Source organism: Marmota monax, unplaced genomic scaffold, assembly GCF_021218885.2.
Source record: "Marmota monax isolate L192 unplaced genomic scaffold, Marmota_monax_Labrador192_F-V1.1 WCK01_AAM20220418_F8-fsc00108, whole genome shotgun sequence".
NCBI classification, from domain to species: Eukaryota; Metazoa; Chordata; class Mammalia; order Rodentia; family Sciuridae; genus Marmota; species Marmota monax.
Window position 1 is genome coordinate 5,160,107 of NW_026694593.1, and position 20,149 is coordinate 5,180,255.

At 41.1% G+C, this 20,149-nt stretch overlaps 1 protein-coding gene and 1 long non-coding RNA gene across 3 annotated transcripts in view; one reads left to right on the forward strand and one right to left on the reverse strand.

Annotated features, from left to right (window-relative positions):
* Positions 1–6: 6 nt before the first annotated feature.
* LOC124077302 (uncharacterized) lies at positions 7–18,917 on the forward strand. The gene is made up of 3 exons (XR_006846581.2): positions 7–135; positions 14,818–17,539; positions 18,805–18,917. It is a non-coding gene; the product is annotated as an uncharacterized LOC124077302 (long non-coding RNA).
* The window catches only part of Pip5k1a (phosphatidylinositol-4-phosphate 5-kinase type 1 alpha), a 48,494-nt gene continuing 36,261 nt past the window's right edge, over positions 7,917–20,149 (reverse strand). The window contains exons 9-16 of one of the 2 annotated variants that reach the window (XM_046421538.2): positions 18,877–19,082; positions 17,753–17,836; positions 16,513–16,561; positions 16,254–16,338; positions 14,770–14,916; positions 14,351–14,480; positions 10,033–10,078; positions 7,917–9,543 (exon numbers count right to left, since the gene is read on the reverse strand). In XM_046421538.2, the coding sequence (XP_046277494.1) occupies positions 9,541–9,543; positions 10,033–10,078; positions 14,351–14,480; positions 14,770–14,916; positions 16,254–16,338; positions 16,513–16,561; positions 17,753–17,836; positions 18,877–19,082 (750 nt within the window). In that variant the 3' untranslated portion in view covers positions 7,917–9,540. The remainder of the gene's footprint in view (positions 9,544–10,032; positions 10,079–14,350; positions 14,481–14,769; positions 14,917–16,253; positions 16,339–16,512; positions 16,562–17,752; positions 17,837–18,876; positions 19,083–20,149) is intronic. The other variant, XM_046421539.2, reaches the window with a different exon arrangement.

Here is a 20,149-nt window from a genome sequence, read left to right on the forward strand (position 1 = left end):
CCCCATTCGCCGCGTTGAGTCCTGGGAGTTGTAGGCGGTGCTACGTGAAGGGACGCCTGGGGTGGTGGCGTGGAGATGGTTACCCAGGTAACAGAAGCGCTTCCCCGATGCCTTCCCTGCCGCGCTAGCTTTCAGGTGGGTTTCCCCTCTGGCCGAGCTCCGAGAAACTGTGGAGGAACATTGGAAGTGGTAGGAATGTCAGTTCCAGCGTCATCTCCCCCACCTTTTTCTTTTTCCGGTACCGAGGATCGGACTGGGCACGCACTAGTGAATTACACTCCCAGCCACCCACCACCCACCTTTGCGTTTTTGTGTTTTTAAAATTTTATTTTGAAACAGGGTCTTGCTAAATTGCCCAGGCTAGCCTTGAACTTTGAATCCTCCTACCCTCAACCTACCGGACTACCTGGAAGGACAGGACTACACCACCGCGCAGGCGCAGCAATGTCTTTCTTATTTATTAATTTACTTGTTTGTTTGTTTATTTTACTGGGAGTTGAATCCGGGGGCGTTCTACTACTGAGCTACACTCCTATCCCCGCCCACCTTTTTGGGGGTATGGGGTGGACAGAGGCTCACTAAATTGCCCAGGCTCCTCCGGAATTTGCGCTTCTCCTGCCTCAGTCTCTAGAGTCACTGAAATCACTGGTGTTTGCTACCACGCCCAGCAGCGTTGTCATTTTTAAAGAGGGGCGGATCTCCAGGCTGAGCCAGTCTCAGCAATTTGGCTAGACCTTGTCGCAAAATTTAGAAAAGGTTTTGGAGATGTGGCTCAGTGGTTAAAAAAAAAAAAAAAAGTGGCGCGGGAGCTGTAAGGACCTTTTAGCTACCACATCTGGTCCCCATAGCACTTCATCCATCTACTATAAACCCTTATACCCCTGAATTGAATTTGTTTACATATCTGTTTTCCCCATATAACTAAGGGGAGGAAAGGTTTCTAAATCATTGCAGTTCTTTTTTTTTTAATTTTTTTATTAGTTGCTCAAAACATTACAATGATCTTGACATATCATACATTTGATTCAAATGGGGTACATAATCTTATTTTTCCACGTGTACAGATTGCAGGATCACTTTGGTTATACAGCCACGTTTATACATAGGGCGATACTAGTGTCTATTGTATTGTGCTACCAATCATTGCAGTTCTTGAGCCCATTAGTAAACCTGACACACGGTAGGAGTTTAGAAAAGGTTTGACCAAACAATAATTTAATCTTCCAAAGATTGGGAGACAAACTAATACGATTTGGGTTAATAAGAATATTCGAAGTCTGATGCAGTGGAGCATGCCTATAATCCTAACGACTCCTCAGGTTGAGGTAGTAAGATCTCCACATCCAAAAGCCAGCATAGGCTACTTAGGAAGACCCTGTCTCAAAATAAAAAATAAAAAGGGGACTAAGTGGTAAAGTGTCCCTGCATTCAATCCCCAGTACCAAAAATAAATAATATTCAAAAATGCTTTGTTCAAGAATTATAGGTAACCATTGCAAGTTACATACGAGTAAAATTTTCATATCTCTAAAGGAAAAAAGGGGAGGGGGGCTAGGGTTGCAGCTCAGTAGTTAAGTGCCCCTGGATTTAATCCCTGGTACCAAAAAAAAAAAAAAAAAAAAAAAAAGCATATGCAAAATTAGTGAGTAGAAGGTGCTGAGGATTGAACCCAGAGCCTTGTGCATGCTTAGTACCCTTTCTACCACTGAGCTGTACCCCAGACCCCCAAATGCTTTTTTAAAAAACATGAAAATTATGTAAAGAATAAAAGCAAGGGCTGGGGATGTGGCTCAAGCGGTAGCGCGCTCGCCTGGCATGCATGCGGCCCGGGTTCGATCCTCAGCACCACATACAAACAAAGATGTTGTGTCTGCTGAAAACTAAAAAAGAAAAAATAAATATTTAAAAAAAAAAAAAAAAAAAGCAAAAGCCTGCCAGACACGGTAGTTCATTCCTGTAATCCCAGTGGCTTGGGAGGCTGAGGCAGGAGGATAGCAAGTTCAAAGTCAACCTCAACAACTTAGGGAGGCCCTGAGCAACTTAGGGAGAGCCTATCTCAAAATAATAAAAAATAAAAGGGCTGGGGATGTGGGACAGTGTTTAAGCCTCCTTGGGTTTAATCCCTAATACCAAAAAAAAAAAAAAATGTGAACAAAAACCACACAAGCCACATAATGTAAATACAACTAAGTGACCATAAAAATTGAAAATAAAGATTAAAAAAATCTGCTAATAATAATAAAATTTTAGAAAGCATGTATAGCTGTATTACTATTTTACAATAAGGCTGGGAATGTAGTGCAGTGGTAGAGCACTTGTCTAGCATGTTCAAGGCTATGAGTTGAATCCCTAGCACAGCATAAACTAAAATTTAAAAAATCTAGGGAAGCCAGGCTCAGTGGTGCAAGTCTATAGTTCCAGCAGGAAGGCTGAGGTGGGAAGACCACTTAAATCCAGAAGTTTGAGACCAAGTAGGCAACATAAGGAGAACACTCTCAAAAACAAAACAACAGGGCTGGGGATATAGCTCAGTTGGTAGAGTGCTTGCCTTGTACAAGGCCCTGGGTTCAATCCCTAGCACCAAAAAAAAAAAAAAAAAAAAAAACCTTTCAAAAACAAAACAACAAATGAACATATTCCCTAGGAAATGAATGTAGGTTAAGAAGGGAAGACTGAACCCTGGGATACTTTGATATTTAGATGAGTGAGGGAGCAACCCTTGATAAAAACAACCAGGAGAAAGTAGTATCCCAGAAGCCTAGTGAAGAAAATGTTTCAGAGAGGAAGTAAACTCAGCTGCTGTTGACATCAAGAAAGATGAAGACTGATATATTTAGCAAAATGAGAGGGCATTAATGACCTTAACAAGAGACACTGTGGGTAGGAGAAAAACCTTGGGAGTTCAAGAGAAATTTGTGGGGCCAAAAAAAAAAAAAATCCAAAACAAACAAACAATTTGTAGGCACAGTGGTGCACACCTGCAGTTTCAGCAACTCAGGAGACTGATTCCCAAGTTCAGAGCCAGCCAAACCAATTTAGAAAGACCCTGTCCTAAAAAAAAAAAAAAAAAAAAAATGGATTGGAGAAGCACCCCAGGGTTCAATGTCTAGTACTAAAGAAAAACAAAAAGAAACAGAAAATTATTTGTAAAAATTCATTTGTTGGGGCTGGGGATGTGGCTCAAGAGGTAGCGCAACAAAGATGTTGTGTCCGCCGAAAACTAAAAAAAAAAATAAATAAATATCAAAAAACTCTCTTTCTCTCTTAAAAAAAAAATGTAGCCAGGCATGGTGTAACATACCTGTAATTCCAGCGATTTGGGAGGCTGAGGCAGAAGGATTACAAATTCAAGGCCAGCCTCAGCTGGCCTCAGAGAGGCCCTAAGCAACTTAGTGAGACCCTGTCTCAAAATACAAAATAAAAAGTCTCCTCTGAGTGGCTGGGGTTGTGGCTCAGCGGTAGAGCGCTCGCCTAGCACATGCGAGGCCCTGGGTTCAATCCTCAGCACCACATAAAAATAAATAAAACAAAGATATTGTGTGTCCAACTACAACTAAAAAATAAGTATTAAAAAAAAAAAGTCTCCTCTGGGTTCAATCTCTAGTCTCCCCCTGCCCCTGCTGCCCAAGTAAAATAATTTGTAAAACAATTGAGTAACTTTGAAAAGTGATTGGATATTTGATATTAAGGAATTAAATTATTTTTTGAAATAATATTTTTTATTTTTATTTTTATTTTTTTAGAGAGAGAGAGAGAAAGAGAAGTTTTTTTTTGTTGTTTTTTAATATTCATTTTTTTTTTTTTTTTTTTAGTTTTCGATGGACACAACATCTTTGTTTGTATGTGGTGCTGAGGATCCAACCTGGGCTGAACGCATGCCAGGGGAGCGCGCTACCGCTTGAGCCACATCTCCAGCCCAAAATAATATTTTTTAAAAAGTCCTTATCAGGACTGGGTTTATCTCAGTGGTAGAGCACTTACTTACCTAGCATGCACAAGGCCATTATATCCCCAGCATGCAAAAAGTAAAAAAATGTAGGTTTTAGTGGTTGGGGGTACAATTGGTGGTAAAGCACTTGTCTAGCATGTGTTGGAATATTTATGGATGAAAGGATATGATGTCTAGAACCATTTTAACCTGATCCTTTAGAAATGCAGAAAGAAAGTAGGGGGTGGAGCATAAGGTATAGATGACTGACTTCCCCCCTTCCCCCAGTACTGGGGATCAAATCCAGGGCTTCGGAAGCTAGGCAAGCACTCCACCACTGAGCTGTATCCCTAACCCCAGACTGGCATTATTTATGTTGATGATTATTGAAATTGAGTTATAATGTACATGGTGATTCACCATACTACCCTTACTTTTGGAAATTTGGGTAAAAAGGAAAAAAGAACCAGCGGCAGGAGGATCAGAGTTCAAAGCCAGCCTCAGCAACAGCGAGGCGCTAAGCAACTCAGTGAGACCCTGTCTCTAAATAAAATACAAAAAAGGGCTGGGATGTGGGTCAGTGGACAAGTGCCCCTGAGTTAAATTCCCAGTACAAAAAAAAAATGGGAAGAGGAAAGATAAATGGGAACCAGCAATCAGATCCTTATTAATGGACTTTTGAATTTCTTTTGTAGTACTGGAAAGTGAACCCAGGGGTGCTCTACCACTGAATCACATCCCCAGCCGTTTATAAATTTTAACACATTTTAAAAATACCTTTATTTATTTAATTTTATGTTGTGCTGAGGATTTAACCCAGTTCCTCACACATGCGAGGCAAGCTACATCCCCAGCCCCAATTTTTTTTAAAATTATTTAAATTTTGCAGTGCTGGGGATTGAACCCAGAGGCACACTACCACTGAGTTACATTGCTAACCCTTTTCAATTTTTGCATCAGGGTCTTGCTAGATTGCCCAAACTGGTCTGCAACTTGCGATCCTTCTACTTCAGCCTTCAGAGCAGCTGGGATTACAGATGTACATCATCGTTCTTGACTAAGCAGCAATTTTAGAAGATTTTAAATAACCAGATTTTCTTTTTTTTTTTGAGAGAGAGAATTTTTAAAGTATTTATTTTTTAGTTTTCAGCGGACACAACATCTTTGTTTATATGTGGTGCTGGGGATTGAACCCGGGCTGCACGCATGCCAGCCGAGCACACTACCGCTTGAGCCACATCCCCAGCCCCCAAAAACAACCACATTTTCATGTCCCCAAATAACTGAAGTATAAATAGTTTAATCTTGTATCTTATTTCCACTGGAGAGTCTTTGTTTAATGATGAATACCTTTTTGGAATAGCTGAGTCTGACACTCTTAAAACACTAGAGCATATGAGGATTTTCAATTTTACTATGATTTTTTTTTTTTTTTTGGTGGTGGTACTAGGGATTGAACCCTCAGCCTTGTGCATGTGAGGCAAGCACTCTGTCAACTGAGCTGTATCCCCAGTCCTTACTAGGATTTAGTGTCCCTTTTTATTACAGAAGTTTTACACAAATAGACCTTGTTTGTATCTGAATAGAAATTAGGGTGCAGCTATAGAATGAACACTAGCTGCCACTCACCACTAGAGGGATCCTCTGACCAGAAAAGGGTATCTACTGCACTCCCTTGACAGCTGTAAACTGAAGAGGGAATGTTAAGGTCAGGGTAGCATAAATAAAAAAAAATAAAAACCATGTATGCTTAAAATACATTTAGATACAATTCCTGTTAGCAAAAACTGCTTTCTTTTTATCCAGATTAAATGAGGGCTGAACCTGTGAGTTAAAGTCAAAATTAAACCAAGAATCCCTAATTCCTCTTCCAATCCAATGATTCCATCACATGGTTTTAGTTTTTTTTGCAGTACTGAGGATTGAACCTAGGGCCTCACACATGCTAGCCAAGTGGTCTATCACTGAGTTAACATCCTCTGCCCTTTTTATTTTCTAGAGACAAGGTCTCCCTAAAAGTTCCAGCTGTCCTGGAACTTTTGATCTTCCTGCTTTAGCTTCCCAAATTGCTGGGATTACAGGTGTGCACCACTGTACCCAGACCCATCAAGTTTTATTTATTTAAGAATTTAACCTGGGGCTCGGGATGTGGCTCAAGTGGTAGTGCACTCGCCTAGCATGCAAGCCCTGGGTTCAATCCTCAGCACCACATAAAAATAAATATATTGTGTCCATCTAAAACTAAAAAATAATTATTTTTTTAAAAAAGAATTTAACCTTTATTTATTATTTTTTAATGTAGTGCCGAGGATTGAACCCAGTGCCTCACCGAGGCTAGGCAAGCGCTCTACCACTGAGCTACAACCCCAGCCCCAAGTGTTTTGTTGTTGTTTGGTATTAGGGATTGAACTCAGGGGCACTCGACCACTGAGCCAGCCCTAGTTTGTATTTTTTTTAGACCGGGTCTCACTGAGTTGCTTAATGTGCCTCACTTTTGCTGAGGCTAGCTTTGAACTCCAGATCCTCCTGCCTCAGCCTCCTGAGCCACTGAGGCCACTGGGATTACACACATGGACCACCATGCCCTGCCCCATCAAGTTTTTGTTACCATCTCAATGCTGTTAACTTTTCTTTCCAATTGCTCTCACCATCAACCCAGACTCACATCACCTCACATCTGACTTCTAGTCCAACCAGTCTGCTTTTTCTATCCATTCTGATAAAACTTTTGTTAACAGAGTCATGCATGGTGCATGCCTCTAATCCCAGTGGCTCAGGAGGCTGAGGCAGGATCACAAGTTCTCAAAGCCAGCCTCAGCAGTTTAGCAAGGCTTTGAGCAACATAGGGATGCCATCTAAAAAAAAAAAAGGTTGGGGCTGGGGTTGTGGCTCAGCAGTAGAGCGCTCGCCTAGCACATGCAAGGCCCTGGGTTCAATCCTCAGCACCACATAAAAATGAATAAAATAAAGGTATTGTCTCCAACTACAACTAAAAAATATTTAAAAAAAGTTTGGGGATGTGGCTTAGTGGTTAAGCATCCCCAGGTTAAAAAAAAAAATGTTAACAGATTGTCTTTGAATTATTTTTTGGTTTTGGGTGTTTTGCAACAATGGACATTGAACCCAGGGCCTGGAGTATCCTAGAGGCAAGTGCTCTACCACTGAAGACACACCCTGTCCTAAATTATTTTTCTCTAATGTTTTTCCACTTTTTTTGGTACCATCTTTCAGAGAATTTAGGCTTAGATATCTCCCATCTATGTTTTTTACTCCTGGATATTATAAACTCCTGGAAGGACAATTACTTCTTTTGACCTCCAACTGCTTTTGGGCATTACTCACTAGCTGCTACATAAATATTTGTAAAATATTCTTACCAGGATAGGGAATAGTGGTATGGAAAGGAGGATTCTCTAAAGCTTCCCTTATCTCTATGCCTTAAAATGAATCTAACTGCTGAGCACAGTAGAGCATGCATGTAATTCTAAGCAATCCACATGTAAGTGACTCAGGAGGCTGAGGCAGGATTACAGGCTAGAGGCCAATCTCTCAGCAAGTGAGCAAGGACCTAAGCAACTTAGTGAGATAGTGTCTCAAAATAGTTAAAAAGACTGGGATGTAGCTCAGAGGTAGAATGCTTGCCTAGTATGGAACTGAGGTTCCAGCCCCAGCACCAAAAATCAATCAATCAAAGGGCTGGGGATGCTCAATAGTAGAGCACCCTGGGGTTCGATTTCCAGTACCACCCCCTACCAAAAAAAGTGTTAGGTTGTAGCTTGGTGGTAATACATCACTGGGTTCAATCCCCAGAACCCGCTCTCCCAAAAGATAAAGAGTCCCAGGTCAATACCCAGTAATGGGAAAAAGTAAAGGTACCAAGAGGGGTGGGGTGTATATCTCAGTGGTAGAGCACTTGAATTAGGTGCAAGTCCATGGATTCAATTCCCAGTATTTAAATAAACAAAGAAACAAAAAACACAATAAGAGGTCTAAATAAGTGATGAAAGTTTAATACATTAAAATGATATTTATTATTATCACATTTTGCCATTTCTGAACAATACAAAGTAGAGGCAAATAGTAACACTTCATAAAAACGATGAGTTCCCTATTCCTTTCCCTAAGACCCAGCCCTCCCTCAAATATCCCCTCCCACCCCTTACAGAACTCTGTCCTGAATAAAACATTTAAATACATCATAAATAGTAAATTATGAAAAAAAAATAGCAAGAATTGTTTCTTTCCGTCTTGTAAAAAACATGGCAGCAAAGACAGGCAGCCAGAAACTGGTTGGAGGCGTCTAATATAGACAGTTATTTGGTGTATGGGTTAACCTACTATCCAGGTACAGTGGGATGGAGAAGAGATATTGTGGGACTTCAACAATCTGCCTGAGACACAAGGCCCTCTTCTTCCCCTGACAAGAACGGACAATTCAGACAGACAGCCACAAACAACTCTTAGAGATAGGCAGGAGAGGGCTTATATAGCTCTCACTTCCAACTTCCCTGCATGAAGAGAGGGGAGAGAGCATGTAGCACAGCAATGACCTTACCAGGAGGCTGCTGGCTCCCCAAGAGTTTAAGAAAACATTCTCAATTCTGGTAGATATGGACTTCCCGGTAGTCTCCCTCCACCTTAGCTCCATGAACAACAGAACATTTTGGGGGGGAAAATTGGGAAGAACAAGAAATCTCCTTTAGAGAAAGTAAAGTCTTCAATTTTTAGAAAACAACCAGAATACATTTCAAATTGCAGAAAAGTAATAACTATATGGTCTGGCAGTGAACAGGGTCCTCCCTAGAAGAGCTCTGAAGAGCCCCATACCCACCCCACTGGATTAACAAAAGGAGTAAGATAACCCCATGTTGCACTGTCTCCATTCCTTCATCCTGGAGAAATCAAGAGGAGGAGTTAAAGAGGAACTGCTGCTGGCAGAGCAGTCACCATATTTCTGCTTCACCAACACCAGGACTCTTCTGTGGGAAGAGGCATACAAATAGGTCTCTCTCTTTGACACTTCTGGAATTTGATCTGAAACTGCCTTGAAATTGTGCTGTGAACTGTTTGTTCTTTTCCTTTTTTAAGGAAAAAAGAAGATTGGGAGGTGGTTAACACCCTTACTCTCCCAAAAATCTTTACAGAAAGTGCAGGGTCTTATTCAGGGATCAGAGAGAAAGAGCTAAGATGGGGATAATTTGTCAGCCAGTCTGTCCTGAGGAAATTAATAAGAGTCCAGCTCCTGATGAAAGGTAGATGAGGAGGGAAGAAACCCAAAGTCCAGCAACCCCACTTCCAGCACAAAGACTGGGGCTTTGAAAAAATTCAGTTGTGGAAGCCAAGGCAGGCCAGTTGAAAATTCATGCCACCCAACTTAAGTGGAGGGGATACTGCTGTTCTCAATTGTCCAAGGCACTAATGCCCATTCAGAGGAAGGTCAAGGAGAGTAAATTCTTCTTCAGGTAGTGAAATGGAGAGCTCCCCTAGCCTCCAAATCATAACTCCTTTTTTGATGACCAAGCAGAAGAAAACTCAGCATTCCTGGGGCAAAGGCTGACATTCTAGGATCAGAGACAGCAGAATCTTAATTCAGGTCTTCTAGAATTTCTTGCTCACTGAAAGGGAAAAGAATTGTAAAGTTAAATATTTGGAGTGTATTTAATAAGGAAGCAGAAATGAAATTCAAGGTAATTTTGATCTAGCTGCCAAAGTTAAGACACTTTCTTCTATTTCAGCCTCAGTTTCCAAATATAAGGTCCCAAACCCACAAAACTTTAAGAAGCAAAAATTAGGGGAACCCCTCTAACATTGCCAATTAACTTCTTGCTCCATTCCATCCGTGACCCATTTTATTATTGGTACCTCCAGGGATTGAATCCAGGGGTGCTTAACTACTTAGCCACATCCCCAGCCCTTTTTAATATTTTATTTAGAGACAGGGTCTTGCTGAGTTGCTTAGATTGCTGAGGCTGGCTTTGAACTTGTGGTCCTCCTGCCTCAGCCTCCTGAGCCACTAGGATTACAGGTGTGCTGGGATTGCAGATGTGTGTCACTGCACCCGTCAGTGATCCACTTTCTACCTCCCCCACATCCCAAACACTCACATGGCAGAACTCTGACTCTGTAATTTCAAGCTTTTCCAACATTAAACTAACAGGAGAAAAAGAGACAGGAGAAAAATTAGATTAAAAAAAAAAAAAAAGACTCTAAGGTCACATCTCAATGCTGCTTCACTTCAGAATCAATTTTTTTTTATTTTTTATTTTTTTTTAGTTGTAGTTGGTCACAATACCTTTATTTTATTTATTTTTATGTGGTGCTGAGGATTGAACCCAGGGTCTCGCACATGCTAGGCGAGTGCTCTACCGCTGAGCCACAACCCCAGCCCCAGAATCAATTTTGGATTCAGAAAGATGTTAAGAAGCTACCCAATTTAGAAGTACTAAGTACTTAAGTTAGCACCACATAATGAATAAATAAATAAATAAAAGAGAAACTGCCCTCAGTCCAAAAGTCTTCAAGGAATCCTATAACCAACCATATAAGTAAGTGTGGAAGTAGATTTAAATTATTTTAGTTTAAAATTATGTCGTTTCTTGAGCACTACAAAATATTTCATAGTACTCTGCTTTTCTTTCTTCAATTCCCAGGTATGGAAGGCAGCCTCTAAATGTGCTCCCCAAAATCTCTCCCTCCTGGTAGTCACCTCTTCCTCTTTAGTATGGGCTGAATTCAGTGATTCTCTTGTAACAGAATGTAGCACAAATGAATATGAATTCTAAGACTAGGTTAGGAAAAGACTAGCTTCCTCTCAGTTTGCTTCTTCTAAGGAAAGCTAGGAAGCTGCTATGATATAAGCTGTCCTATAATAGATGGGACAATATGTGACAAGGAACTGAGGAAATACCATCAGCAAAAAGTCATCAACAGGTGAGGGAAGAACAGAAGGTCACTGGATTAGACAAAGGGGAACGAAGGGAAGGGAAAGGAGATGGGAATAGGAAGGACAGTAGAATGAACTGGACATAATTTCCCTATGTTCATACATGAACACACGACCAGTGTAATTCCACATCATGTAAAACCACAAAACTGTGAAGTTATACTCTATGCATATATGACAAAATACACACTACTGTCGTAAAAAGAACAAATTAAGTTTCGGGGTAACTTGTTACACAATAGATAATACAGATTTGTGCAGTTTTTCTAACAGAAATGTAAAGTTTAGGGATCTAGGCGTATAGCTCATTGGCAGAGTGCTTACTTAGCATGCAAGGAGTTCCTAGGTTCAATTCCCAGCAGCACCACACCACCACACCACCATTGCCACACACACATAAAAAAGATGGCTTTGACTTTAGAAGATGGGAATGGCTTTGAGGAGAGTTTTAATGCAAGTTTAGTGTCCTGAATGTGCTATTTATAGAATTTTGGACTAACTAGGGTTGCCAATGAGAAAAATCTAATTAGAAATGGAATTAGGAGGGGCTGGGGCTTTGGCTCAGCAGTAGCGCACTTACCTGGCATGTGTGAGGCACTGGGTTCGATTCTCAGCACCACATATAAATAAGTCTATCAACAACTAAAAAATTATTATTATTATTATTATTAATTTTTTAAGAGAGAGAGAGAATTTCAACATTTATTTTTTTAGTTTTCGGCGGACACAACATCTTTGTATGTGGTGCTGAGAATCAAACCCGGGCCACACGCATGCCAGGTGAGCGCGCTACCGCTTGAGCCACATCCCCAGCCCCTAAAAAATTATTTAAAAAAGGAAAAAAAGAAATGGAATTTGGAGATCCTTATAATGTAATGGCACAAAACTTACCAGCAACATAGTCCAGTTAGTGAAAAGCAGAACATGTGCCTAAGTAATGAACTGGTGATCTGGCTAAGGAGATTTCCAAGCAAAGTCTTGAACTGTCACCTGGTTTCTTTTTCTTCTTCTGTTTTGGTGGTTCTGGGATCAAATCCAGGGCTTCATGCCACAAGGTAAGGATTCTACCACTGAGCCACATCTCAAGCCCAATGGAAGACTTAACAAACAAAAAGAAGCCAGGATTTGGAAAGTTTCAAAACTTCTGAACCTTGATAGGGCATGGTGGTGCATACCTATAATCCCAGCCATTTGGAAGGCTGAAGGAGGAGGATTGCAAATTTGACTCCAGACTTGGCAATTTAGCAATTGAGACTCTGTTTCAAAATAAAAAAAGGACTGGGAGCCGGGTGTGTTGGCACACGCCTATAATCGAGCAGCTAGGGAGGCTGAGGCAGGAGGATTGAGAGTTCAAAGCCAGACTCAGCTAAAGTAAACGACTGAGACCCTGTCTCTAAATAAAAATACAAAATAGGGCTAGGAATGTGGTCCAATAGTTGAGCGCCCCTGAGTTCAATCCCCAGTACAAAAAAAAAAAAAAAAAAGGACTGAGATATAGCTCAGTGGTAAATCACCCCTGGGTTCAACTCTTGGCACAAACAAACAAAAAATCTGAAACTTTTGAGACAGCAATCAATGCTAAAATTAAGAAATTGCAGCAGGGCACAGTGGCACATGCCTGTAATCCCAACAGCTCAGGAGACTGAGGCAGGAGGATCACAAGTTCAAGGCCAGCCCCAGCAATTCAGCAAGGCCCCAAGCAACTTAAGACCTTATTTCAAACTTTGTACCCCTGGGTTCAGTCCCTAGTACCCACCACCACTCCCCTACCAAAAAAAGGAAAAATTACTCAGCTGCCAAGCCAAGCCAAGAGACATGAATTATTCTCTTACCTTGAGATCTAATCAAAGAAACGCCAACATTTCCTGACTTTCAGAATAGCGAATGCATCAGTTAACTTCTTTCATGCCTCCCATAACTCCTCACCACTTTTTTTTTTGGAGAGGGGCACATGGGGCCTGAACCCAGAACCTCACCTCATACATTAGCCAAGCCAAGCACCTTACCACTGAGCTGTACCCCAGCATCCCCTAACTTTTGCTACTGGGGATCAAACCCAGGGGTGCTCTCCCTCTGAACTACATCCCCAGCCCTTTTATTTTGAGAAAGGGTCTTGCTATGTTGCTGGGGCTGGCCTCAAACTTGTGATCCTTCTGCTTTAGCCTCCCAAGTAGCTGGGATTACAAACATGCATGACCATGCCCAATTTAACTTGTCTTTGTAGTTTCACAGACTAAGAGCTCTGGTCGAGCAGCTGCGCTTAAGGAACTTAAACCCAGGGAACTCAGTCAATCTGGACCCAACTTGTATAACAAAATTCTGGGCTTCGATCCAATGCTAAAGGGATAACACTTTGGGAGATCTCTGGAGGAAGGAAATGTAGTTTGCACATAGAGAGATGTAAGTCACTTGGAGCCAGGAGCCAGACTGTGATATGCAGTTCCTAAAATAGCTCCTAATGATCCTTGCTCCTGGTATTCACATCCTTGTGTCATCCCTTCCTTTTGAGTGTGGGCTGCATTACTCAGTAAAATGAAGCACAAGTAATAGTATCCTATCAATTCTGTAATTAGGTTACAAAAAGATTATGGCTTCTGCTCAAGCATATAAGAAGCCAACTGCCATGCTCTGAGTCTCCCTCACAGAGAGACCCACATAGCAAAGAAGTGAGGGAGGCCCACAGTCCCTAGCCAGCAAAGAACTAAGACCTTCCAGTTCAGCAATCCACAAGGAACTGAATCATGCCAATAACTACACAAATAAGCTTAGAAGCAAATCCTCCCAGTCAAACCTTCAGACAAGACTCTAGCACCAGAAATAGCTTGATTGCCACCTCATGAGAAACCTTGAGCCAGAAGACCTAGTTAAGCTGCATCTGGTTTCCTGACCGTGGAAACCACGATGTATATTTATTATTTTAAACCATTCAGTTTTAAGGTAATATATGACTCAATAGATAACAAATACACTAGATAATAAAATTAAGTCATGATCTTTACACTGGACCCTTCTGAAAAACTGACTCTTCATTATTTTCATCACCCAACAAAGATTTTTCCAGCCTTACATTTTTTTAAAAAAATATTTTTTAGTTGTTGATGGACCCTTATTTTGTTCATTTACTTATATGTGATGCTGAGAATCGAACCCAGTACCTCACACATGCTAGGCAAGGGCTTTACCACTGAGCCATACCAGCCCCCAGCCTTAAATTCTAAGTGAGAATTCTCACATTACCACCAGGAGATGAAGGGTTAGTTAGGATATGTGAGTGAATACCAGAAAGTCTGCACACACAGATCTCCCTTATCCCCACACTTTTCCAAATAGCTTAAGATGAGCTCTTAGGAAGGAGAACCTGCACAAATCCTAGTGAAGACCAACTAACAATGATCCACAGAAAAATAGAATTATGGAGGTTCCCAAAGACCTGAAGACAGAAAAGATAAGATACATGGAGAAAGGGCCAAAGAACCAACCTTGTATTTAGTATCTGCAAAGTCTCTGGAACTACAGGTGAGAAACTGGGGCCAGGAACAGGTGAGCCTTCACTGATTTCTTCCAAAGGTGGAGTCTGAGGTAAAACATCAGGACGACCGAGATGAACATCTGGAAAAGAAAAAGAATATTAAAAAAAAGAGAGAGAGAGAGAGAGAGAGGGAGGGAGGGAGAGAGGGAGGGAGAGAAATTAAGAAAGAAAGAAAGAAAGAAAGAAAGAAAGAAAGAAAGAAAGAAAGAAAGAAAGAAAGAAAGAAAGAAAATGGGGTAAGGGAAAAACTGGAATAAGTTGGCTTTTCCTGGATAGAAATGGGGAGTAGAATTCCTGGCCAAAGATAAGGTCTCAGAAGGGAGGGAAGGCATGCCCAATCACACGGGAAGCCCCAGCCCTGGCGCTGACCTGGCTCCACTTCCGCCTTTGTTGTCACTTGTGCTTTGTGTTCCCCAGAGACGGATGGCTGGGAAGTAATGCAGGAATTGCCGCTGGGGCCTGATCGCCGAGAGAAAGATGAGCCAGACCGAAACTTTTTGGAAGGAGAGGGCTTCACTTCAAAAGGGAAAGAAAGAGCCTACTTAGCACCCACTTCAGAAACCATCACCAAGACACAGATAAAAATTCCTAGTGTACCCAGGAGTTGGCACACACAGCCAAAGTTGTTCTTCTGAAGCAAAGGAGGAATAAGGGTTAACATCAATGAAGAAGGCTCTATGAATTACTATTTGGAGTGGGAGGTGTTTCATTTCACTTCATTTAGGAAAGAAGCAGAAAACTTAGAAGAAAGATGACACATACTCATCTCCCTCCCTTTCCCCTATATGCAACCTTGATAGTTTTGCTTCCACCTGATGAGATGTGCTCTTTTCTATAATTCCCTTGTTCTTTAGTAATATTCCCCCCACAACCTAAAAGATGTATGCACCCAACAGTGTAATTTATACTTATTTATGTGTCACTTTGAAAAGATAGGATTTTTCCATCCCCCATAAAACTGTCTGGCATGTTTAGGTCCTCTATATCTCACTAAAGGATTACTGATGTCTGATGAGGTGAAGGAAGGAAGAGCTGGAATTTACCATGGCAACAGCATGGATGGTTGGGGGGCGAGGAGCATATTGGCACTTCCCCCTGCCTTGTTTTACCCCTTGGAACCAAAGATTGAACCCAGGGGTGCTTAACCACTGAGCCACATCCTCAGCCCTTTTTATTTTTCATTTTGAGATAGGTAGGGCCCAAAGTTTCTGAGGCTGGCTTTGAACTTGCAGTCCTCCTGCCTCAGCCTCCCAAGTTGCTGGGATTACAGGCTTATATCACCATGCCCAGCTCTGTCTTTCTTTCTCACACATGTTAGACAAGCACTCTATCACTGAGCTACATCCCCATCCTTTAATTTTATCTTATTTTGAGATAGGACATCACCACACCCAAACTGGAACTTCTAAACCCATAAAGTTGAGGTTTTAAGCAGAAACCAGAAATGCTTCACCCACAGCAACTAGTCTGAGAACTGCTTGGTACCTGGGGCATGGACAGAAGATATAATACTGGTAACATCTTTGTCTATCACTCCCTGTACATAAAAGCCTGGCTCTGTCTGAGACTGCAGCATGGATTCTATATTCATAACTAAACATTTTTGCAATCCCACCAATTCCCCGGAAAAGGCCCTCACCTCAATGACACATGGAGGGAGAGCCAGGGGGAAAGCAGCAACTCGGAAACGACTGGGACAGACAGAGTGACTGACATAAAGACGAGAAGCAGCTTTCACAGGATGTAGAGCAGGAGAGGCCTTTGGCCTTTGCAGCTCCCTGACACAGGTGTCCTGCCACCCATCTCTTGGGGTAAGGGAGCCACTGGGGGATCATCTGGTAGAAGCCACTTACAGGGGATCTTCTTGAACACTGTGTTGCACATGAAGCGTTGGAACCGTTCAGCGTAGAAGCCTGGACGATGCACCGATACAGTGTCCTACAGAGCAGAAGAGATGGCTACAGAGTTAGAGAAAGGCCCAATAAAAGAATCTGAAGTCCAAGGAACATTTTCCTTTAGACCAAGCCCTGTCCAAAGGATAAAACCCCAAAATGAAATTGGGAGTGAGAGAGGCAAAAGTGGGGAGGAAGCCTTTAGCTGACTGCTACTCACCCCATCATGTACAAGTGCTTTCCAAGAATGCTCCAATTTCTTAACAAACCTGCAGAGAAAAATTAATATCACACACACTATTTCTGAATGAATGTCTAATAGGTTTTTTTCTCCTCCCCCAATTCTAGGAAGAGGCAATAATATAAAACCTTGAAAAGACAAAATCTGACAAAGTACTTCCACTCTGGTAAGCTGGCTTTCCAGAGAAAGGCATGGCAGTGCTTATTCAGATTAGAAATCAATGCCTTTTTTGTTTTTTTTTCACAGGGGGAGGTACTGGGGATTGAACCCAGGGGCACTTTACCACTGAGTTATATCCCCAGCCCTTTTTTGAGATAGATTCTCATAAAGTTGTTTAAAGCCTCACTAATATGCTGAGACTGGCCTTGAACTTGTAATCCTTTTGCCTCAGCCTCCTGAGTTGCCGGGATTGATTACAGGCATGCACCACTGTGCCCAGCAATCAATGCTTTTTCTATGTAAATCAATTATTCCTTCATAGGAAAGGGGCAGTTTATATGTCCTGGCAAATCAGGGACAATAATATTAATTTTAAATGGGCTGGGGATATAGCTCAGTGGTAGAGCACTTGCCTAGCATGCATGAGAGGCCCTGGATTTGATACCCAGCACTGCAAAACAAAAGAAAATAATATGAATTGTAAAAAGAGAGCTGGAGAAACAGATGGGCAAAACTGGAAATAGCAGTTGAAAGTGGATAATAATATGAAATCAGTAAGTCAAGTATTTTCCAGTCCCTATTAGTACCCAAAGTGTTATAGGAATAACAATGGGGCCTAACATTTCTAGCTTCTCCCTCATCACCACTTCACTATCTCTGTTGTTCCATAGGCTGATACCTTTATAGAACATTGATCCTCTTGTTTTTCCTCTGTGGGAAAGGGAATATGCTTCCAGCTATACTCCAATGTGGAGTATGACACATCTCACAGGTTTTCACAAAGAGCCAGGCAGATGGCATGTTCCACTCTGGTGCTTCTGAGGACTGATTCAGCTTTCCAGAGAAGGTATATATATATCATGTTTGGGAAGTGGTGGGGTAGGGAAGCCAGGAAGAGAGGTTAAATCAAGGAAGTTTAGAAAACCAATGGGTTAAACAGTCCAACGGCAACTCAAATGTTTTTGCTTTAGGAAGGGTGTGATGATAGACCCATCTAAAAAACATGAGTAGCTATCTGCATTTACTCTGTCTCCTACTTTGAGGTCTATATGTTTCTTACCTGTAAGACTGCAGAATATCAATAATGCCAATATAAAGCAGGAGCCTTTCCCCTTTACTGTTCCGGGCAGGGATGCCACCCATACTGGGGAAGACAAAAAGAAAGAATTAGAAAATCTGCTGGCTAGCAGGCAGAGGCTTCTCCTAACCCTAATTCAAATTAGAACATGGAACTCAGACCTAAACATAACTGACTCATTTTTCATAAACCATAAGAGAATGAAATCCTTCCTCAAGTCTTAAGAAACCCGTTTTAGTCTTCTCTACAATCTCCTTAATTATGTCTCCTACCCCATCAGAGACTGTAGAATCCCTATTACATAGCAATTTGGGGAATACTCCCCCAATTAACTAAACTTCCTAAGAACTTTCGTATTTTAACTTATGCCCACTAAAATATTCTTCTTCTTCTTTTTTTAATATTTTTTTATTTGTTGCTGAACCTTTATTTTATTTATTTCTTTATTTATATGTGGTGCTGAGATTTGAACGCAGTGCCTCACACACACCAGGCAAGCGCTATAGCACTGAGCCAGAACTCCAGCCCCAAGATACTCTTCTTAACAGTCATATTATAGGATACCTAAAGATACTTCGTGTATTTTACTAACATTAGTTAAATCATGATGCTAAGAAGATGCCTTACATTAAGAAGCCATTATTATAAAGTTATAATTTTCATATGTGTCTAAGACTCACTCTTTTCATCTTGAGTAGCTCACCTTCCCAGATGTACTATAAACCCCAAATCAAAGACCTCCTCCTTTCCTTTTATATTCTTTTATTTAAATTTTTTAAATTTATGACAGCAGAATTCATTATAATTCACATTACACCTATAGAGTACAGTTTTTCATATCTCTGGTTGTATACAAAGTATATTCACACCACTCTTGTCTTAATACACTTAAGATGGACATCTCATTCCATCATCCTTTTTCAACCTCTTGCCCCCTCCCTCCCCGTCCTGCTTAGGAAAGGTCTTCCTATGGTTCTATAAGCATTAATGTTGCTGGTTTGACTGCTGAAATCAAAGCTATTCTTTCTTTCCAGAATCCAAGTACGTTCCTTAAGGAAAAGTGCTGTGAGCTTGTGCTCACCTCCCTGGTACCCGAGCCTACTCACTGATCTTCTGTCTCCATGGTTCCACCTCGTCGAGCCTCGCCCTGGATGGATTCCATGGCTGTGGAGTAGAGAGCTTTTTGGGGAGCTGGTCTGCGCGTGTCAAATGAATATTGTGTTTCATTATTTAAGGGCTCTCGTTGTGCATGATCTATGTTGTGGATTGACATCAAAAGACTGTAATCCATTATCTTAAAACTCTGCAGCACCTAATGGAAAAAACAAGCAACCAAACAAATATGATATGAACCTTTGGAGGCATAAGGATTTTTTCAGGATTTCACAGCTTCATGATCTAATTATACTTGATAATGAACCTTCAGGGCTAACCATAAAATTGTCCATTGTTCTTCCTACTCTTTGGAGAAGAGAATATTAAGCTCTCTGGTCAGTCTTTAATTATACCCCTTTATCTTTCTCTCATTTGAGTAATGGAAATTAATTTTTCAAATCCCACTGCCAATCCACAGACACTCCTTGTATTTCTTCATGAAAATAACACTATATTCTCAAGGTAACAAGGAATATGTATTTGTGCTATAAGGAATCCACAATTAAAGTCTAAGTAAAAGCATACTTTATAGGGGCTGTGGGCGGTTGTAGCTCAGTGGTAGAGTGCTTGCCTAGCAAGTGTGAGGCACTGGGTTCCATTCTCAGCATCACATAAAAATAAATAAAGGTCCAGCAACAACTGAAAAAAAGTATTCTTTGTAACAGAGCAGACTTTAACCTATCAGCTTCAATTCGGTTCAAAATTTACTGAATCCCCACAATGTGTTATAGATATACACTTAGATATGTAGATACTTGATGAGTTTCTGGGCTGGGGTGTAGCTCAGTGGTAGAGTACTTGCCTACCAGGCAAAAGGCCCTGGGTTCAATACCCCACACCATGCACACACAGACATAAACACACAAAGGATTTCTGTCTTCAAGCATATTATAAATTTAGAAGGGCTACAAATGTAAATAAAGGCAATACAGTCTAACATATGCAACAAGAGAAGTATTTATGTGACAGAAAAGCACACATCTAATGGATTTATGAAGTAGAAATTGGACATAAAATAAGCCCAAGTAAATAAAGGCAGGAAAGAACGTTGCTAAAACTGGGAGCGCAAAACAGCACATTTTGTGCAGGGAGATATAATCTGTTATTGCTAGAACATAATATGCAAATACCTGGTGTAGAAGATTATGGGCAAGACAATGAGGGCACAATATATGTCATATTAAGAAGCCTGGTCTTGGGCTGGGGATGTGGCTCAAGTGGTAG